The 21,656-nt window shown below is 36.2% G+C and overlaps 1 protein-coding gene across 1 annotated transcript in view; it reads right to left on the reverse strand.

Annotated features, from left to right (window-relative positions):
- Positions 1-20,955, reverse strand: part of CFH (complement factor H) — a 71,840-nt gene extending 50,885 nt beyond the window's left edge. Inside the window, exons 1-3 of the mRNA XM_032878497.1 lie at positions 20,692-20,955; positions 2,893-3,078; positions 2,449-2,554 (exon numbers count right to left, since the gene is read on the reverse strand). Of these exons, the coding sequence (XP_032734388.1) occupies positions 2,449-2,554; positions 2,893-3,078; positions 20,692-20,749 (350 nt within the window). The 5' untranslated portion in view covers positions 20,750-20,955. The remainder of the gene's footprint in view (positions 1-2,448; positions 2,555-2,892; positions 3,079-20,691) is intronic.
- Between the last annotated feature and the right edge of the window lie 701 nt (positions 20,956-21,656).

A 21,656-nucleotide genomic window follows, 5' to 3' on the forward strand; every position in this document is an offset into this window, starting at 1 on the left:
CTTGAAGTCAAACATTTACTCTATGACTCTGTTATATAAAGGAAAAACAACTGGCTATTAAAATTCCTTCTCTGTCTCCTCTCCTTGTAACCCCTTCCAACATGGAAAGTATATTTCCGGAAACCCACCCATTTCCCCAAAGCTCTTTCAGGAATTCTGCCAAACGCTACACAAAACTGCCTAAGGCCCATATATATAGGGACAGAGGGAAGAAAAAGAGATTGTCCAACTGTGGTTGGGGAAAAGTAACAGCTCATGTTTCTGCAACCCCAGCCAGGCAAAATACCAGAAAAACTTTTTGTAGAATCCTTCCTTAAAACTCCCCACCTCTAGGATACTGAAACTGGATATCCATGTTGAATATCCTGATAAATGGCTAGTATTCAGCTAAATTGGTACTCAGAAGAGAAAACTGGATGAGGACGAGGGATCAAAAGAGGGTCAGTTGACTGGCAGAACAGAAGGCACAGTAAAGTCTTCCTACACTGATTCCACAGCTGGGTCAAAAGAGGTACCGTCCTTCAGATCGGTAAAATAATCCCTCAAAAATATTAAGAACTTTTAATTCACCGATGAATATCTAGTCCGTTCTGGAGGCCCAAGGTGAACAGTGGAGATTGTTACTCTTAGAGAGTCTCTAGCAGAGTTTGCCCATAATTTACACAAGCAGAAGGAAGCAAAGATGGATTAAGCAGAGTCAGAGTCAGAGGTTAATATGTGGAAAATTTCTTTTATCAAACTATAAATATTTTTTATTACTGAGATTTAGGGAACCTAGTAGAAAGAGTCTATGAGTTTTGACCCCTTCTTCTTCTTCTTCTTCTTTTTTTTTTTTTTGAAGATTTTATTTCTTTACCAGAAAGAGAGAGAGGAAGAGAGAAATAGAGAGTGTGAGACCACGCAGGGTCTACGGTGGGCAGAGGGGGAAGCTGGCTCCTTGCTGAACAGGGAGTCCCACTTGGGGCTCGATCCCAGGACTCTGGAATCATGACCTAAGTGGGTAGGTAGAGGCTTAAACGACTGAGCCACGCAGGTGTCCCAAGTTTTGATCCCTTTTGCCAGGTCAAATGTGGAACCTAAAGGTGCCAGACTAGCCTGGATTGAGAGGGATATTTCAGAGGTGAAGAGTGAGGCAATTGGAAATCTATTTGGTCATGTGTAATTAAAGCCAGCAGTAATAATTGAAAGTTGCTAAAAAAGTCTTGGAAATATCTCCCTCAAGTAGTGGCCAAGGAGAGTCTAATTCATAAGAACTAAGACTTATTGGATAACAATATCTTAGTCACTCTTCAAAGGGCTTCAGTGTGTGTCATATTTATTTCTTCCACCAGTACTATGATGCACCTGCTGTGTTTCTATTTCTAGAATTGAGAAAATGGGAGTTAAGAGTCATTAAAATGATAATACAGTTACTGAGTTGTGGAGTTTTGGAATGCAGGCTTACTCCAAAGCCTAAGCTTTAAAATATTATATTTTATTGCCTCAAACCAAGAAATAAATGAAAATAATTAGAATCAATTCGTAATTTTCTTTTAAAAAATGTATTTATTTATTTGAGAGCGAGATCAAGAGAGCAAAAAGAAGGGGCAGAGAGGGAAGGAGAAGCAGATTCCTGCTGAGCAGGGAGCCCCACACTGGGCTCAATCCCAGGAACCTGGGCGCATAACCTGAACTGAAGGCAGACCCTTCCTTAATTGAATAAGCCACCCAGGAGGCCTCAGTTTGTAATTTCTTGATCCTATTTATATTTATGTATCATAAAATTGTACTGATATTGTTTTTCTCATGTATGAAACTTTCTTCAAAACAATTTTTGACCTGCCTAGGAATAACAGAAATCAAGAACACTGAAGAGGTATCATAGTGTTAAGATTAGTCATGAACATCCAGTCGGTGGTTAGAGAACAGAGAGTTGATGACTATGAATGTAGTAGCATTTTTGGTCCACGTGACAAGAATAATTTGCAGACCATGGAGACTTAAAGAATGGTAGTTACTATTATATCAGTGTAAAATATTTGCTTCTTCTACATTTTATAAGCTTTTATCAAAGGAGGTGCTGTGTAATCATTTTGTTATCATTTTGTTATCATTCCCTCTGTCCAGGACATATTGAACCCCCATATACTCTGCACATAATAGAATGTAGTCAGAACTTGTTGGAATAAACTCTTATCTATATGTATATTATTTTCTAGCCCTCTTATAACTATACTCAACCTGAGTAATTATAATTCATTTTAATTTTTCAATGTTGAGGAGGTAACTTGGTATCCAAATATAATCATTTCCATTATAGTTTAATTTTTCAGACTACTTATATGGTACTTATAAAAATGCTCATAGAAAAATAAAGTAACCTTAAAAATACTAATTAGTACAATTCTTATTTGCTACCTAAATTATAACTTTTTCAATTATAAACCTCTTTTAATATTGACTACATACCCCTCATTACATGTGTAAACAACCTTTGCACCATATACAAACTCTTCTCCTCTTTCAAGTTGGAAAGAACCAAAAGGAGTATCTCCAGGATGTCCACAGGGCCTTTCTAAAATGGAAAAATAATGATATTATTATGTAACATGGGGAAACACATTTTATGTAGGAGTTCAAGAAAAGTGACATTTGATATTATATCAGTGGACATAATTGAAGATGTGCAAAAGTGAAAAATGTCAATTATCATTTTAAAATTAAACTTATCTGTATGGTTGTTTTTTTTAATTTTAGGAGATTACAACACCTTATTAAGAATAATGAAGGTATATGATTTTGTATTGAAATGACAGTTGTGATATAATTCAGCTAATACTGCTACAATATCAAACACTCAGGATTTTCATAACTAAAGTTTTTACAAATTTCACAAATGTATGAATTGTTTACCTCGACATATCCTCAATGGATTAAGAGACTCCCATTGCCCATTCTTGCATTCCATTATAATAGCTCCAAGCGTTCTAAATCCAGGTCGGCATTTATATGTAGCCCTTGTGCCCTCTGGATATGTTTGTGCAGTCCAGGCACCTGACAACACTTCAGTTTCTTTTCTTGGAGGGGGTTCTTTGCAATCTATAAACAATAAAAACAAAGTAAGTGCTTAAAGTGCTTATTTAAATTTACAATATGTTTAAGTTACTTTTGCTTTTAAAAATACCTATGGTGTTACAGGTCCATCCAAAATTATGTCTTAAAATATATAACATATATATTTTTACCTTACAGAAATTGAAACAATAGAAGTTTGTAAAAAAAGCTTTCCATAGAAATTGTTTTCCTTTTCTATATATTCAATCAAAATATTCTATTTAATATTTTATCACTACATTAGACATAGAAATAAATTGAGAAGCTATAAGTGCATGCCACTTCATGAAGATTATGGAATAATAGAGATATCCACTGTAGAAAGCTAAAAGTGACTTCCTTTGGGAATGCAAGTCCAACACACACAAAAGTCATCAAAGGTGAGATTATTGGCAATATCTGCCAGCTGAAATTTATGTACAAATGTAAAGTTTTAAAATGAACATAAGGAAACATTTGCTACCTCTGACCTCGTAGCTAGGGAGTTTGGGGGAGATAGTGTATACATTATTCTTATTGCTGCACTGCATTCTACTATTCATTCATTGATTTGGAAAATACGTACTAGGCACTATTCTAAGTTCTGAAGATAAAACAATAAATTTTAAAAGAGACAAAGTACCTGTTTTCCAGTTTTTCCATTCTACTAGGGAAGTTAGTTATTAAATAAGTAAATCAATAAATGTATAATATACATTGAGGGTAGATAAATTCTATTTAGAAAAATAAAGCATGGCAAGATGATACAAACTTGAATGGGAACATTCCAAGGACGATGGGATAGGATGGACCAGAACAACATTCCCACTGCAAACTGGAAAAACAACAAGCTTGTGTGTGTGTGTGTGTGTGTGTGTGTGTGTTGAAAGGAACTGGAAATTGTGAGGAAAAAAGGGATTAAATGAATGAAACCAAAGTGGGAAGAGCCCGTTTTATGCAAACATATAGTTTTCGGCCATTTCTTAACTGGTCATGTTTGCCAGGCTTTGCCTGGACAGAGGAATGTGATAGGAAAAGAAAAGTGAGACAAACTTTTGGAAGCATGTCTAACATGAAAAATTCGGAAACCCTGCAGAATGAGGGTGCTCTGCTGGAGCGTAAGTTGTTTCTTAAGAGTGGAATGGAAGTTCCTATAGTCTCATAGAAAAAGTCCTGGTAAGAAAAGGATCTTACTTCAAATACACAACTGAACCCTCATCAAAACAGTTTCAAAGATACTCGGGATGAGATTTAAGAGCAGAGATCAAAACATCAGAAAAGCAGGATGAATCTCTCAGAGTGTTCTGGGATGGTGGAAGAGGAGACCAACCAGGTACTTGATAAAAACCCAAGAAGGTCTCTACCTTGAGACTTTTGAAACCAGAAGTGGAATAAATCAAAATAGAAGTGCAACCCAGATCCATCTGAGTTCACTTCTTGATTAGATCAAGAAAGAGCAAACCCTTATCAATGGGAGGTAAATAATATAAACATTATCATTACATTTATTTTATATAAAATGTATAGCTTTGGATAAAAATTAAAAGACACATCATGTGACCAAGAAATAAAGCAAAAATAAATGGCTCATAGGAGCAGACACTCAGATCCAGATGTTGGAATTAGTGTCAAGTTTCTTTAAAATAGCTGTTTTAAGTACGTTAAAGGAAATACAGGAAAATAATAGATGAAAGAAGTAAAAAGACAAAGATATCCAAAAGAAAACTGATGCTCTAAAAATAATCATGTGTTATACTAAAATTACAAAATAAATATCCAAAATAAGGATGCATTGGATGGTCTTAAGAATGAAATGGAGATAGCAGAACAAAAACATATTAAATCTGAAGAATATTGATGTAGAACTATCCAAAATGAATACAGAAAGATAAAAGTATAGAAAACGCCAATAACAAATAAAGGAGAGTACAAGAAATGTGTGGAGCAGAGTCCAGTGACAGGTGTACATCTAAATAAAATTCCAAAACTAGAGAAGAGAAAAGACAGAAATATTTGAAGAGAGAATAGCTCAAAGGTTTCTAAAATTGATGAAAAAAATTAACTCTCAGATTCAAAACGTCAAAAACAGAACAAAACAAGAAAAACAAAAAAACAAATAACCCACAACGAATCAAAAGGTAAATACGAAGAAAAACTCTACAGAGGCTTCGCAGAAAACCAAAGATAAAGGCAAAATCTTAAAAGCAGACAGAGAAAAGAACACACATTTCTTTTAGGAGAACAATAAAAATAACAGTATGTTTGTAACAGTAACAACTGAGGCATGAAGACAATGTTCTGGCATTTCAAAACTGCTGAAAAATAAATGGCAACAGAGAACTGAACCCAGGGAAAACATACTGTGAAATGAAGGAGAATAGAAACACATTCTCAAACAAACCAAAAAGAGAGAGAATTCAACAATAGCAGACTGACACTACAATAAGCCCCACTAAAGCTTTCTAGACTGAAGGAGAATGATCCCATAAGTAAACAAAAAAGGGTAATAGTAAATGAGCAGAACTGAAGAAAATAAACATATGGATTAATAAAAAGACTACTGATAAAAATAATGTGCTATGTATATTTTAACAAAATTTTAAAAAGACTTCATTTAAAATCAATAACAATGTCTTAGAGTGTTTGCAAAAAGTTTCAGGAGTATAATACATAAAAATAATAACAAAAATGCCAAGAGATAACAAATGAAATGAAATGGTTTTAATGTTTACATAGTTTAGAATGTAGTGAAAGTATCAATTAAGGGTGAACTGTAATAATTTGAGTATGCTTATTGTAAAACATTAATATGAAGAGTTATATAGCTAATGGAAATGATATAGTGAGGTAGTAAAGAATATTTGATTAATATTTTTAAAAGGCAGGAAAGGTGGAATAGAAGAACAAAGAAGAGATGACGTAAAAAATAAATAGCAGTATGTTAGACTTGAGCTTAACTGTATTAGTAATTACAATAACTGTAAATGGATTCGCCACTCCAATTAAGGTATAAACACTGACTGGAGAAAAACAGAAAATAAAACTGAAGTATATGCTGATTACTTTTAATAAAATGGAACCTGGGCTCGTGGGTGGCTCTGTTGGTTAAGCATCTGACTTAGCTTCAGCTCAGGATCTGATCTCATGGCTCCTGGGGACCAGCCCCTGGCTGGGCTTCCTGCTCAGCAGGAGTCTGCCTGGATAGTCTCTCCCGTTGTCCCTTCCCCTGCTAGGGTTCTCTTTCTCATATAAATAAATAAATCCTTAAAAAATGGGACAGATAATTTGAAATTAAATGATGGAAACTAATACTCTATGAAAATGTTAGTCAAAAAAGAGAGGGTTAATATATAATATCAGGCAAATAATAATTTAAGGTAGAATGTATTGATAGATAAAAGAGGGGCTTTTCACAATAATAAAAGAACCATTTGAACAGAAAGATGCAATAATTCTAAATGTGTATGAACATTTAGAATGATTGCTGGAGTTGGCTCATACCAACTCACAGGAGATAATTATAAACATCTCTTCCCAATGCAGAATTCAGTGATGTCACTGAAGTGACAAGTTATCAAGTGATAACTTGAAATTGACCATATCATGTGTATTAACACATTGAATATTGGAAAATTCTACAAATCAAGACTCTTTTTAAAATAGTTGATTGTTATACACTTGCCAGCATACTACTGTACATAAACCTAGTAATATGTCTTCAAGATATAACAGAAGTAAAAAAAATAACAAATCCATCCTCATAGCTTGAGATTTAAATACACTTCTCCAAGTATTTGATAGACAAGCAGATGGACAAATAAGGATATTGAATTATGAACATTATTATTATTATTATTATTTTTTAACGAGGGAGAAGGAGAGCGTGAGTGAGTGGAAGGGGGAGGAGAGAGAGAAAAAGAATTCTAAGCAAGAATCCTAAGCAAGCTACACACTCAGCATGGTATCCTATGTGGAGCTCAATCTCATGACCCTGAGATCATGACCTGAGCTGAAACCAAGAGTCAGACACTTAACCAACAGAGCCACCCAGGCACCCCAAATATATGAACATTATCAACCAAATCGACCTTTTATATACTGATAGAATGCAACCTTCAGCATCTGCAGCTACAGATTCATTCCAAGTGCACATGGAGTGTTCACCAAAATAGACTATAAGCAAGGCTCAACAAATTTCAAAAGATTGAAATCACTCTAAGAGCACACCTTATACAGAAAATAACTGGAATAATCTCATAAGTTTTGAAGTTAAGGAACTCTTCTAAATCATCTTGGGTTAAGAAGAAATCACAATACATATTAGACTACAGCTTGCACCAAACAATATTGAAAATATGATATATATCAAAATGTGTGGGATGAAACTGAAGCAGAATTCCTGAACTTTCCATCCAGGAGCCCTGTCCACAAAAGCCCTGCACTGTGACCTCAGGTAGTGCAGGAAGGTATCTGGCTCTGGACAGATTTTCAGTCCTTCCCCTGAGTGGGTAGAAGCGGCAATCATTCAGGAGGCAGGATATCGCTATTGCCAGGAGATTTCAAAAACCTTGAGTCCTGGTTCAGTTTGTAGAGCATGTGACTCTTGATCTCGGGGTTGTAGGTTTGAGCCCTACATTGTGTGTAGAGATTACTTAAAAATAAAATCTTTAGAACAAAACAAAACAAACCTTAACAGTCCCATAACAAAAATATGTCAAAACCCCCCTCTAGCCTCAGTTTGGAGAACTAGTTGGCTTCCCCAGCCATTTCCACAAAACATGCAAGGAGTAACAACCTTGCTATTAATACCTGAAAGGCTAGGGGGAAGAAAAGGATAATGCTGAAGGATCTAAAAAAGTATTTCTCCAATGAGAAAATGCAAGTGATCAGCAAACTGATGAAAAATTGCTCAAACTGAAAATGAAAATGAAAACCGTAATAAACCATGAATAAAACAACATGACATTGGTTTAGAAAGTCTAAAAATCCCACTATTTGAAAATAATGTGGAGCATTAGGAACTACTGGTCCAAAGGAAAATGGGAACCACCACAACAGGAAAGAGTTTAGCAACTTGCAGTGAAGTTGAAAACATGCATTGGTTATTACTTAGCAGTTTTACTTCTAGGAATATGTCACTGAGAGCACATGTCACATATAGCACACATGCCAACCAGGTTTCGTGTGTGATGGTATTTATAGAATATGATTTTTTAATAGCTAAAAATGAAAACAACTTCACAGTATCTATCAATAGTTGAGTGGATAAAAGATTATGATGTATTTGTGGAATGGAATAGTACACCAATGCTACAAAATGACATGAAGAGATAAAATAATGATCACATGCACTAAAAAGGCACATAGGTACATTGATATTATAGGATGATTTCATCTATATAAAATTCAAGAACAAACATATATATTAGGGATGTGTCCATGGGCTGTGAAGCTATTAAAGAAGAACAAAAGTGTAATTACCAGAAATATTAAGAAAATGTTTTCTTCTAGAGGAAAGTTAGGGCTACTGACATAATAGAAAGCCACTGGGATTTTCTGGGATACTGGGAATGTTCTATTTGTTGACATGGGTGATTTGTTATATTTGTAACACAGTACCTTCATATTTTATTCACTCTTACATCTTATATCTCACAATAAACGTATTAAACTAACAGAATCTGCATATAGAATATGATTCTTATTTTGCAAAAATTAACTTACATATAGAGAGATCACAGGATGATAATAGGAAGCTCATGCCTACTGAGTATAATTGCTAATATTTTTAATACTGCCTGCTGTTTAATTTGGGTATAAATACCCTTGCTACTACAATGTCTAAAGGAAGAGCTAAGATGGCAGGGTGGTAGGAGGACCCTAGGCTTGCCTCATCCCTTACACACAGCTAGAGAAATATCAAGTCATTCTGAACACCCACAAAATTGATCTGCGTATTGATAAACTGCACAACTAGAGGGAGAGATTGGGTCACATCATGGAAGGTAGGAGGTGCAGAGACTGGATTTAGGGGAGAAATGGATCACAGGTGCTGTGGAGGAGAGCCCTGGTCATGGAGAGAGGCAGGAGAAAGAAAGAGGGAATGAGAGAGAGAGAGAGGAGTACACAAGGGATTGCACAAGGAAAACAACTTCCCCAAAGACACTGACTGGGAAAATGAGAGGGGCTGATTTTTGTGAGTTTTTACAACCAGTTGGTTCAAAGACTAGAAGTCTGCAGCATGGCCAGTGCTGAGCCCTGAGGGCCCTGCAGTGTTCCTGTGGGGAAGGAGGGCAGATAGCCTGGGGGCAGAAGATGCAGTCTGAGGATCCCCTGGGACGTCCTGGGAGAGACCAAAGCACATCTGGGAGAGGTGCCATTCATTCTCTCTCTGGGAGTAAAAACAGGCACCATTTCCCAAGACACCTCCTGAGAGCTGCTAACCCAAACACTGGTTCTTTGACACACTTGGCTCCAAACTACCATGCCCTTGTGCTTTGGTACGACTGCCCTTCTGGGATGAACGTGCATCAGCCCCTGCATGGCGAGACCTTCCTGCAGAGGACCAGCAGGGGTCTGCACCATGCCAGTTCGCTAAAGTTTTGAGTTCTAAAACTCAGCTGGCCTGCCTGGGACAGAACACAGGTGCACTACAGCCCAGACACAGTCAGGGTGAAGGCAGGATCTGAGGGACATCTGAAACACATAAAGGGAGACTGTTCCCTCTTTTGTGAGGGCTTCCCAGGCAGCAGTGGGCGCGAACTCCCCTTTCCAGGGACAAGGGAGAGGGCTGGCAGCATTTCCTGCCCCTGTGACTTTTCTTGTTCTTTCTTTTGGGATGAATTCCTCGATCCTGGCATTTTTGTCTAAAAATAAACAGTTGACAAATTAGAGTAACCATTCTTGCTTGATAAAAATGCTCAATAAAGTAGGGATACAGGGAATGTATTGCAACATCATAAAGGCTGAATATAAAAACCACGGGTAATATAATTCTCAATGGGGAAAACTAGATTTTCCTCTACCACCAGGCACAATACAGGGATGTCCTTTCTCACCATTGTTATTCAACATAGTACTAGAAGTCATAGCTTTCAGCAATCAGACAACAACAACAACAAAAAAATATCCAGTGGAAAAACGACAGTCTCTTCAACAAATGGTGTTGGGAATAGTGGACACTGAACACTGAACACTGGACAGCCACATGCAAAAGAGAAAAACTGGACCATTTCCTTACACCACACACAGAAATAAATTCAAAATAGATGAAAGACCTAAGTGTGAGACAGGAAACCACCAAAATGTTAGCGGAGAACACAGGCAGCAACCTCTTTGACCTCTTTGACCTAGCAACTTCTTACTAGACAGATCTCCAGAGGAAAGGGAAACAATAGGGAAAATGAAATATTGGGACTTCATCAGATAAAAAACTTCTGCCCAGTGAAGGAAACAATCAACAGAATTAAAAGGCAACCTTCAGAATGAGAAAAGTTATTTGCAAATAACATCTCTGATAAAGGGTTAGCATCCGAAATATATAAAGAACTTATCAAAATCAACACTCAAGGAACAAATAATCCATCGAGAAATGAGCAGGAGACATGAATAAGCATTTTTCCGAAGAAGACACACAGATGGCTACCAGGCACTTAAAAAGATGCTCAACATCACTTGTCATCAGGGAAATACAAATCAAAACCACAATGAGCTATCACCTCACACCTGTCAGAATGGCTAAAATTAACAACACAGGAAACAACGGTGTTGGTGAGGATGTGGAGAAAGGGAACCCTCATGCACTGTTGGTGGGAATGCAAGCTGGTGCAGCCACTGTGGAAGACGTATGGAGAGTCCTTAAAAAGTTGAAGATAGAGCTACCCTACGACCCAGCAGTTGCACTACAGGTTATTTAACCCCAAAATACAGTGAAAAGAAGGGACAACTGCACCCCAGTGTTCAGAGCAACAATGTCCACAATGGCCGATCTGTGGAAGGAGCAGAGATGTCCTTCAACAGATGAATGGATAAAGAAGATGTGGTTTATATATGCATGGGATATTACTCAGCCACCAGAAAGGATGAATACCTCCCACTTGTACTGACATGGATGCAACTGGAGGGTATTACCCTAAGTGAAATAAGTCAATCAGAGAAAGACAATTATCATATAGTTTCATTCATATATGGAGCATAAGGAACAGTGCAGGGGACCATAGGGGAAGGGAGGGAAAACTGAATGGGAAAGAATCAGAGAGGGGAAAAAAAACCCATGAGAGGCTCTTGACTCTGGGAAACAAATTGGGGGTTACAGAAGGGAGGTGGGTGGGGAATGGGGTAACTGGATGATGGGCATTAAGGAGGGCATGTGATGTGATGATCTTTGGCTGGTATATGCAACTGATGAATCATTGAACACTAATGATGTACTATATGTTGGCTGATTGAATTTAAATAAAAAAATAAAAATGGGAAATTCAATGATACTTATCACCATACGTATTTATTAGCATTACTTTAATTGCTAAAGTCCTTTCTTTACTTGGTTTTATGACAATGGATTAACGGTCCATTCTAGAATTTCTTTTTAAAAGGCAAGGGGCAAATAACCAACTGAGCTGAATCCCATCATGGAACATATTCATTGTGAAAATGTTTAACATTTCATAGAAGCTCCATATAAAACTGTATTTTGTGTCGTAAATAACACCTGTGTCGGTTTTCATATACATTCATTTTTCTTTGATGTTTTAGCAAATTTTTAGCACATTTATGTTAGGGAACTTTTAATAAATGATTCCACAGTATAGTTTTGATTTTTAAAATTTAGGTAAACATACCTTTTCTCCACTAGATGGTGCTGATGCCCTATTATAAAACAATACAAACCGCACCTTCTGCGTTTCTGCTCCCCCAGCCAGATTTTTGTTGTTGTTGTTGTTTTAAATTTAGTGTTCATGTTTTGATATGAAAATTTTATGCTTAGTTACAGGCTAATATGTGTGCTTTTCAGTTTAGAAATTCAGATCCACTTCATGGCATTCAGATTACGGGAAAAATAAATTAGTTAAATTTCAAACAAAGTTGCTATATTGTGAGTACAGAACTATATTTCACTAGTGTATTAACATTTTGATAGACTTAGTTCCTATCCTACTAAGTTAATGCAAGGGAAGAGTAATAAAGTTTTTTTTTATCAATTAATTTACTCATTTTAAATTATTTTTTAAAGGATTTATTTATTTGAGAGAGACAGCACAGGAGCACAAGCTTGCATGGGGGTGGGGAGGGGAGAGATGGGGAAGGGGGAAGAGCCTAGGAAGCGAAAGACAGAGTTTTAAGCTGACTCTACGCTGAGCTCTGAACCCCACAGAGGACTTGATCTCAGGACCCTGAGATCATGACCTGAGATCAAACCAAGAGTAAGGCGCTTAACTGGCTGTGTCACCTAGGTTCTTCTAAATTATTTTTTTAAAAATAACAATTCTACCAAAGGAGTAATCCATCCACCAAACACTAACCAATACACAGACACATACACACAGGGTCAGGCCATTAGCTAGCCTGAGCCAAATGCACTTCTTCTTGGTTATATTTCAAGGAAATTCTTGATTTTTTTAACTTTATTAACCACTTTTAGCAACCAGATGTAAAAGACAAGGATATATATCTCTTTGACGTCATCTTCCTACCACCTTCTCATGGTATTTACTGTTATGTATGTTTACTACAGAGGAAGAGTTCTCCTATCGATTAGCCTTTTTACTTCAAGTAATTCTTAAGAGTTTCCATGAATTTTAAATGGCAGCTCTTGACTGTAAGAAAACGGTATCACCATCCCCTACTCCATTTGTCCATCCTTCTACTGCCATCTCCAGAATCTTAGTTCTGATTATTATCATTTGCCACCTTGACTGTGAAACGGCCTGCTAACCAGTCTCCAAGCCTCCGTCCTCCCATTCTCCACAGGGCTACACAGGAGTTATTACAAAATTGGTCACGCCGCTCCTGTGTTAAAAATTCTTTGCTGACTTTCCCTTTAATGTGTAAGACATTCCAAACTCCTTACTCTGCCCTTGGAACCCCCGTCTGGCTCTTGCCATTCTCTCTGGTATCATCTTGTCTCCTCTACCATGTACTCATTGCGCCAAAGCCTCCCTGGTTTGTTCATATTTTGTCCAGCATCTCAAATGTATTATTTTCCTGTTGGTCTTTTGGTTGTTTTCTCTCCTGCAACACGTGCACTGGAGACTTTTGGTGCTTGCCTTTGTCTCATTTTTCAGGTTCTGCTTAAATATTATTTCCTCAAAGTGACCAGCCCAGCTAAAGGCTCTTACCCCACTACCCCATCTCTGTTGTTTTCCCTCAGCCCCTACTTTACTTCCTTCCCAACATAGTTCACGATTCATAATTATTTTTGTTTACAAGGATTTCAACTATCCTGCCATCAAAATGTAAGCTCCCTGAGAAGAACAACCATCTCCATCCTGTTTTACAGAAGGATCAATTCTCAATAATACTCAGATCCTCTAACCTCAAATTCACCTCCTGTCTACTTTGGTCCTAATCTTCAATATGCTGAGCATTATCAGCTCATGTCATAACAAAGTATTTAAATGATTCACTATCTTGTGTTCTAACAAGAATTAGGCAAGGGGGTGCCTGGGTGGCTAAATGGGTTAAGCCTCTGCCTTGGGCTCAGGTCATGATCCCAGCGTCCTGGGATCCAGCCCCGCAATGGGCTCTCTGCTCAGTGGGGAGCCTGCATCCCCCTCTCTCTCTGCCTGCCTCTCTGCCTGCTTGTGATCTCTCGGTCTCTGTCAAATAAATAAATAAACTCTTAAAAAAGAAGAATTAGGCGAATCTTACAACATGACTTTTGTTTGAATTGACAAAAAAGCATTCAAGTTCAGTTAAACCGTGGTCTCAAAAATTTTTTTTAAGGAGACAAAAAGAGTAATTTTAGCCCGTGTAGTCAAACTGTTGGCCTGAATGTACACTAACCACGTTTGCTTGAACTAAATTGGCAGTTTTTGAAGAAAAGGGCAGGAGGCTTATTAAATAAGTAACATAAACATATTTCAAAGGCATACAAACATTTTAAGGAAGACTTAGCTGATGATTCTATTTTTTTTTTTCTGAATAGTTCTAAGTTAATGAGTGAACTAAGTTTTCTAATGTCTTAGGTTTAAACAACAAATATTTCAACTTATGTGTTTATGTAGTCACTTAAATGCCAGTTAAATTAAAAAAAATTATAAAACACTACCTGGATGAACTTTTTATTCTTTTGGTCTGATTTTGTAATTTAAAATTATTCTGTCCATAAATAAGAGTGTGAATGGTTTTGGTTATTGGATAGGAATAGGATTCACTTTGCTTTTATTTGAGGAACATAGTTATAAAAAATTGCTTAAAGTTAAAAACAATTATCCTTGATAATTTAATAATTATCATTTATTTAATATTTCCAATTTCAAATTTTAAAGGGATATTATTAACATATAACGAGAGCTAATTACTTGTTTTTAAATCAGTGTATCTATAAGCTGTTATTTGATAAGTATTCTTAATCAAGTGAAATAAATCAAAATAAAATTATATATTTAAAAAAATCTTTATCAAATGTGTAGACTAGGGACGCCTGGGTGGCTCAGTTGGTTAAGCGGCTGCCTTCGGCTCAGGTCATGATCCCAGCGTCCTGGGATCGAGTCCCACATTGGGCTCCTTGCACAGCAGGGAGCCTGCTTCTCCCTCTGCCTTTGCCTGCCATTCTATCTGCCTGTGCTCACTCTTGCTCTCTCTCTCTGACAAATAAATAAAATCTTAAAAAAAAAAAATGTGTAGACTAAAGTTGTTTTGGTAGACTAAAGTTGTTCTCTTCATACAATTATTCTGTTTTTCTAAAATAATTTTGGGAAAAAAAGAACAGGAGATACTATATTTCAGCTAGCCTAATTTTAAATTCAGTAAATATTGGAATATATTATAGAACAAAACCAAAAATCAATTTAGAAAATATAAATCAAATGGACAAAATGGAAATAGCAAAAGTAGATATTTTATGTTAAATTTCTTTCCCAACTTCTTATTGGTTTATATGCATATTAGTTATATTTGCATATATATATATATGATTAGCTTTTCAAAATAAAACATATTCAGAGTATTTTACAAGTAACATGAAAATAATTAAAGGTATTTGGCAAATATATATACTTGTATAAAGAAAACGTCGATTGCAATGAAGTTTTTATTTTTTATTTTAATTTTTAAAAAGATTTTATTTATTTATTTATTTTGAGAGAGAGAGAGAGAGAGAGGGAACACACATGTGTGCACATGTGAGCTGGGGTGGGGGGTTGTCAGGAAAGGGCAGAGGGAAGAGAGCATCTCAGACCCTCTGTACTGACTGCAGAGCACTGTTCAGGGTTTGATCCCACGACCCTGAGATCGTGACCTGAGCTGAAATCAGGAGGTGGTTGCTTAACCAACTGAGCCACTCAGGTTCCCACAAATGAAGTTTTAAAAAATAACTAGAGAAAACAGAAATTATTTTGCATTATTAAAGCATTTGAGGAAATAAAGTGATATGTTTAAAATTTAGAAGTATGATTATGCAATTTCTTCTTCAAATTTTAACAGTGTAAATACCATGAAGATAATTCCAGGGTTATGAAAAGCAAATGGGAGAACAGATAAGAGCTAAAAGAAATCAGGCAGAAAACAAGTATGTAATAATGATGGTTGAAACAAGCTACTCTCAGGATACAACTTGAATACATCACTGAAATCAAGTTTCTTGGAATGTGTAGTGTTTGGAGCACTAAAACAATGCCAATTATTGTTCAAGTCAAAATGGTAGCTTCTTAAAATAGTCTATACCGACTGGTTGCTGTACAGTGGAGTTGGGTCAGAGGGTGACATAATTCAAAAAACTCTGTAGCAGAAATGATTGGCATCTGAATAATATTCATGACAATCTTGAAGGATAAGTATTGAAAAAGAAAAAGAAGAAAAACAACACACACTATACCCAGCACTTGTGGAAATGTCATTGATGGAAGATTTAGAAATGTGGGAGCTGATCTCAATCCTCCATTTTTGCAGATCTACTGTTAGTCTTTTGTACACCAATCGATGTTTCTTCAGTCTTAAATGTCCTCCTTCCTATCACACTTATCTGATTAACTCCTATTCAACCTGCAAAGCCTATCTAAGACGCCATCGTGGCCCTGACCTATTTCCCTCTCTCCATTTGGGCTGTTACAAATCAACTCCTCAACCCTACCCCACTCCATCCTCTCATTCCTATTTGGGTTTCTTGCCTCCTCTAAATGATCCTATAGTCTCTCTCTCTCTCTCTTTTTTTTTTTTTTTGCTTATCTCCATCACAATACCTTATATGATAAAATACAGTATGTTAATAAAATACTACAACCATTCCTTTTGTTTTCCCTACTAAAAATGGTCTTTTGGAAAATGCTGGTCATGGGGCCTGGCACTTAACAGTCACTCAAAAAATGATCATTGGATGAACAAAGAAATGAAATAAAAAAATGAGTGGAAGACTAGAGAATTCTCATGGAGCCTTTCCACTACATCTGCAGATTGTAGACAACCTCAGGAAAGAGCATAGTGGATGGTAGAAAATGTAATAGATAAGACTTGGGAACAAATGTTTAGTGATCTTAAAGCTCTACTGCATGAATTCAAGAAACTCTGATATCTGTAATTCCATTGTATGTCTTGTCCACATATCCTAAATTTTAATTTATAATTCTGAAATCAGGAATGATTTTAGGTTAGTTCAAAAAATAAAAGCTTTTGGGAGCTATGAAGTGAACATTTCAGTAACCACTTTTCTGTCTATTACATTTTTGGTCAATAAGGTTTGAGAAACTTGTGCACTGAGTTAAAATGTCAAAGCAAATAGAAGTGTTCTAACAAATCTTTTTACCCCTTTCCTTCTGTTATTTTTCTGATTTTTTTTCTGTTCTATTACAATTTCTCTGAGCCATTTTTATAACGTTTTCTTATAATTTTAAGCTGATATGTTAACACTTTTTCCAGCCCAATTACTTCATGACCTTTCTATGCACGGTATCTGAAACCAATTAAATTGTTAAATGGGTAAAGTGAGCACAGGAGAGATCAGTTGGCAAGAATCTCACAGGCCTGGGCAGGTGGAGGATGGTGTGTGGGGTAAGGAGGGGGAGGCATTGCTGGGGAGAAGGAAAGGTGCAAAGGCTGTCCTACAATCAGGCATTGAGCAAAGAAATGTGAATCGATTTAGACTTTGGCTCAAGCCCTAGCAATCAAAAGCCAAAAATGAAGACTTTTACTAATTCGTGTGTCATTTGGGAATTTACTTCTGGCTAAGAATGATTTCAGCGATACTCAATAATTCAGTTCTATGCGGAGGCAGAAGAGTAGCGTGCGCGTTCTCCGGACATGCCTACGCTTAAAATAAACAAGGTTTGCTCCGGCTGAATTTCCCCTCTCACGACAATCTGGGGCATCTGCTCTGACCCTTCTCATGGGGCTCTTCTCCTCAGATCTCCCCTCCTCAGGAATACCCCATGTGCCAGACTTGCTTAGTCCAGTTCTTAACCCTCATCATCCCTTTCTACCTTTCCTCACTAAAATGCTCCAGAGAAGTTGTCAACTTTGATAATTCACAGTGAACTGCAGTGAGTAACACTAGCTTTCACTCTTCTAAAGTATTTGTTCAGAGTATTTGTCATTCCACATAAGCTTCAGGTTTTTTGAATCTGGTGATATCAAATTTTTGAAGAAGAGAGGATACTAAAGGCAGTTCGGTCAATGCACAACTTTAAATCACACCACACAACTATCTCTGAAAATGGGGGGTTTTGGTGAAGAAAGAAGGAGAAATCTTATTTATGATATTGGAATTGAAACAGAATTTTGGATTAAAAACCTCTACCTTAAGTTTTCTGGATTAGTTAACTGTGTATTACATTCACATATAACCTCATAAAAGAAGATATTTTAGAATTAATTCTTATGATTTATAATGTCAATTATTTTTTCCTTTTCAGGGTTAACTCAAATTTGAAACCCTCTTGTACTTGAAACAATACATAATTTTTTCCTTCTCTTTCTAATAGAAGAGAATCTCTCTACCTTTGACCTATAATATATTTTAAGCCCTGAAAGAACTTTTTTGACCTTTAAACATCCAGAATTACATAACACACATATCTCCACACAAAATAGCCAGTGTGTACTTGGACATGTTTCAGTGGGTTTTAATTTATTCACAGGAATTTCTAGGCTTTCTCTGTTTGTCAAATAAATAAATTTAAGTCAGGAATTTCTGGGCTGTGGCTAATTTCAAAGAGTATGTTTAAGGGAACGTTATTCTCAACTTTGTCCTGTAAATCTGACCAGATTCTCAGCAGCCTGTGGGGACTCCTGCAAACACAATGTTATATAAGGAAGCAACTCATATTTCTATACAAATGGAATGGGAATGCAGAGAGCCTATTGTATTAAAGAAGTACTAGTTGGTCTCTGAGAAATTGGGCCAATAAATTCTTCCTATCAGCTGTTATTCCTCTTTAATGGTGACTAATATTTTTTGAAGAATGTTCACTTTAAACAGAGCAGAGGCCATTTATGAAATGCTAAAATGTCAAGCCTGGTTGAGTAAAGCAGATTGTGAAAATATTCAAACCTGTCTTCAAACAGCAGAAACCAGTATCACATTTAAACACATTTTGATAAAATATAAAATACAGATGAAATGAATCAGCTGGAATCAATTACATAAGGAATTTAAATCACCATGATTTAATTTTTATTACATACTTTGTAGCACCCAATTTTAATATTTCCAATTCCATTTTGTAATCACTTAAAAAGTTTAATTAAACTTGCCCTCTATTCTTGAATTTTGAACATCAACTAGAAATAAAACAAAGCTTCTGTACATGACAAATGGTATCTGCATAAAGCCTCAGGAAACAGTATGTAAATATTGAGACACTGAAATTATTCCTGTTAAAGGAAAGACAAAAAACACTTATGTAAAGAAAAAGATGTTTGTGGGGTGTCTGGTTATGCATTTGCCTTCTGCTCAAGTCATGATCCGAGTCCTGGGATCCAGTCCCACACTGAGCTCCCTGTTTACCCTGGAGCCTGCTTCTCCCTCTCCCCCAGCCACCCCCCCTGCTTGTGCTCTTTCTCTCTGTTTGTCAAATACATACATAAAATCTTGGAAAAAAAAAAAGAAAGATGTTTGCTACAATTGGTAACATTAACAGGGTTCTGAAACTCTTTGCCAATACAATAATATTTTACTAATCGCAATATTTATGTGTGCAGGGAATAATGGAATATCTAGGTTTGGATATAAGATTTCCAAGCTAAAAATCAAGCAGTAGCATATTAGAATGAAAAACTGAAAAAAAAAATCTCTATCCTAGAAAAAAATTAAACACATTTAAATAAACCTTACAAAAATGACTGAAGGATATAATTAAAGAGATATCTTTACTTTGATTTTCTAGATTGAAAGATGCTCAAGGAGAGAGATTTTATGTTATTTGCTAACATTTCTCAATGCTTAGAGGCTGACATGAATAAAGCATTTAATCAAAATTTGTTGACCCAGTGAAAAGTTTTGGAAATTTATGAATGATAGGTAGCTGATTTGGTTTAAAAATGCCAATCAAATATTATCACATAATTTAGTTGCCTATCATGAATTAGAGACAAAATTTCTTCCAAAGAAACTTCTTAATCTATTGAGAAGCAGTGTTACAATTAAACTTAATATAAATCTAGTAATTTTCTTACTGATACCAGAAAGAAAACTTCTACATTCATATTCACTACTCTAAAGACTGGTCTTCTAGAATATATCTCAAAAACACTATAGGAAAAAACCCGTTAGAATAACTTAGATGTTACAAACACTGCATGTTCAAGTTTTTCAAACTTACGTGATATTTTCATTCTAATGACAAGCAAGTAATGCTTGCTTGTCTACAAGACTTCTAATTTCTGTTCTGGTTCTACATATGTTCATATGCTTCTTAACACTTTCATACAAGACATTTTGGTGAAAAATTTAAACAAAATAAGTTATGATGATTTGAAGGGAAATTATTATGATATATTACAGTTTTCAAAATGTTTATTAAAACATTTTTTGAGGGCACCTAGGAGGTTCAGATGGTTAAGCGTCTGACTTTGGCTTAGGTCATGATCTCCAGGTCCTGGAATGGAGCCCCAGAGAGTGAGGGTGAGGGTCGGGGGGAGGTTCTAGTTCAGCAGAGTCTGCTTCTCCCTCTTCCTCTGCCTCTCCCCCTGCTTGTCCTCTATTTCTCTCTCTCTCTCAAATGAATGAATAAAATCTTTAAAAAACCCCTTTTTTGAGTGTGTACATTAAATAAAACCATGATAAATAATAACATTATTTAAATAAACTACTTACATTTTTTTAAACTTAATGTCAAAAGCTAGTCACACACAAATCTATAGAACAGTAATTAAATCACATTTTCTAGACAAAATTCCTGTTACCACTGTGAAAAGCATGTTAGCAAATGTCTTATAATATAGAAAAAAGCCTTTTTTTACTCTTACCTTGTGCAACACAAACCGCCCACAATATGAGCCAAATGATCTCCCCTAGAAATCTCATTCTGAGGTCTTTTAGGGGTACATTTAATAGCTGACAGTGCTCACACGATGTCAAGTTCTCTTCCTCTACGAAATGTGATTAGTGCAGGAAAGCACTTGCTCAAAAGGAAATTGAAACACAACTCGGGAATTAAAGGGAGTACCAGATGCTCCGCCCCTCAGAAATTTTGCAAGGTAGAAGAGAAAATTCAACCCCAAACCCCAGCAGTGTCAGAGTTGGAATCTGATTCTCCCTGCATTCCCACTGAATGTTAATGCTGTGACTGCTTTTCATTTGTTTCATTAACCCAGGCATGTTCTCTGCTGGAAGACGTTCAAGTTCTTGGAATGTGCAAAGCAGTAACTGCTGATATCCTCTGGATTTCATAAACCCTCAAAAGATAAAATAATAGAAGCTCTTTTAAAAATCGTTTATGATTCACAGACCAGTACCTCTGGGCCAAATAATACATTATATGTTAATAAAAATAATTAATAAAAAATGAAAAAAATCATTTACAGAACTTGGAGTGAGTCAATGCTTTCACAAACAAGACCCATAAAATGTGGGTAAACTTTGCCAAGAACGTAGTGCTGGCCTGCTTTTCCCACAATCCAGGAAATTACTCCTTTAAAGCCTTCTTATATATGTGTGTGAAGCAACAGGATCACTTTCCTTGGTCACAACTGCGTTTAATAATTCAAAAATCAAGAAATTTGAACACTAAGTTTTTAAACCTTTTATTGAAACATAATATGCGTAGGGAACATTTAAACAAGTGAGTTAATGAATATTGAGACGGTGGAGACATGTATGAACCCAGCACCAAGCTTAGTTCACCCGAAGAGCACTAGCTCTCCAGGAAGCCCCAGCTGTCCCTTTCGGTGAGCCCCTCTCAACCTCTCCCTCACCACACACAGGGGGACCA

The sequence above is a fragment of the Lontra canadensis genome, unplaced genomic scaffold (genome assembly GCF_010015895.1).
Source record: "Lontra canadensis isolate GAN:19392208 unplaced genomic scaffold, GSC_riverotter_1.0 scaffold63, whole genome shotgun sequence".
Classification (NCBI taxonomy): Eukaryota; Metazoa; Chordata; class Mammalia; order Carnivora; family Mustelidae; genus Lontra; species Lontra canadensis.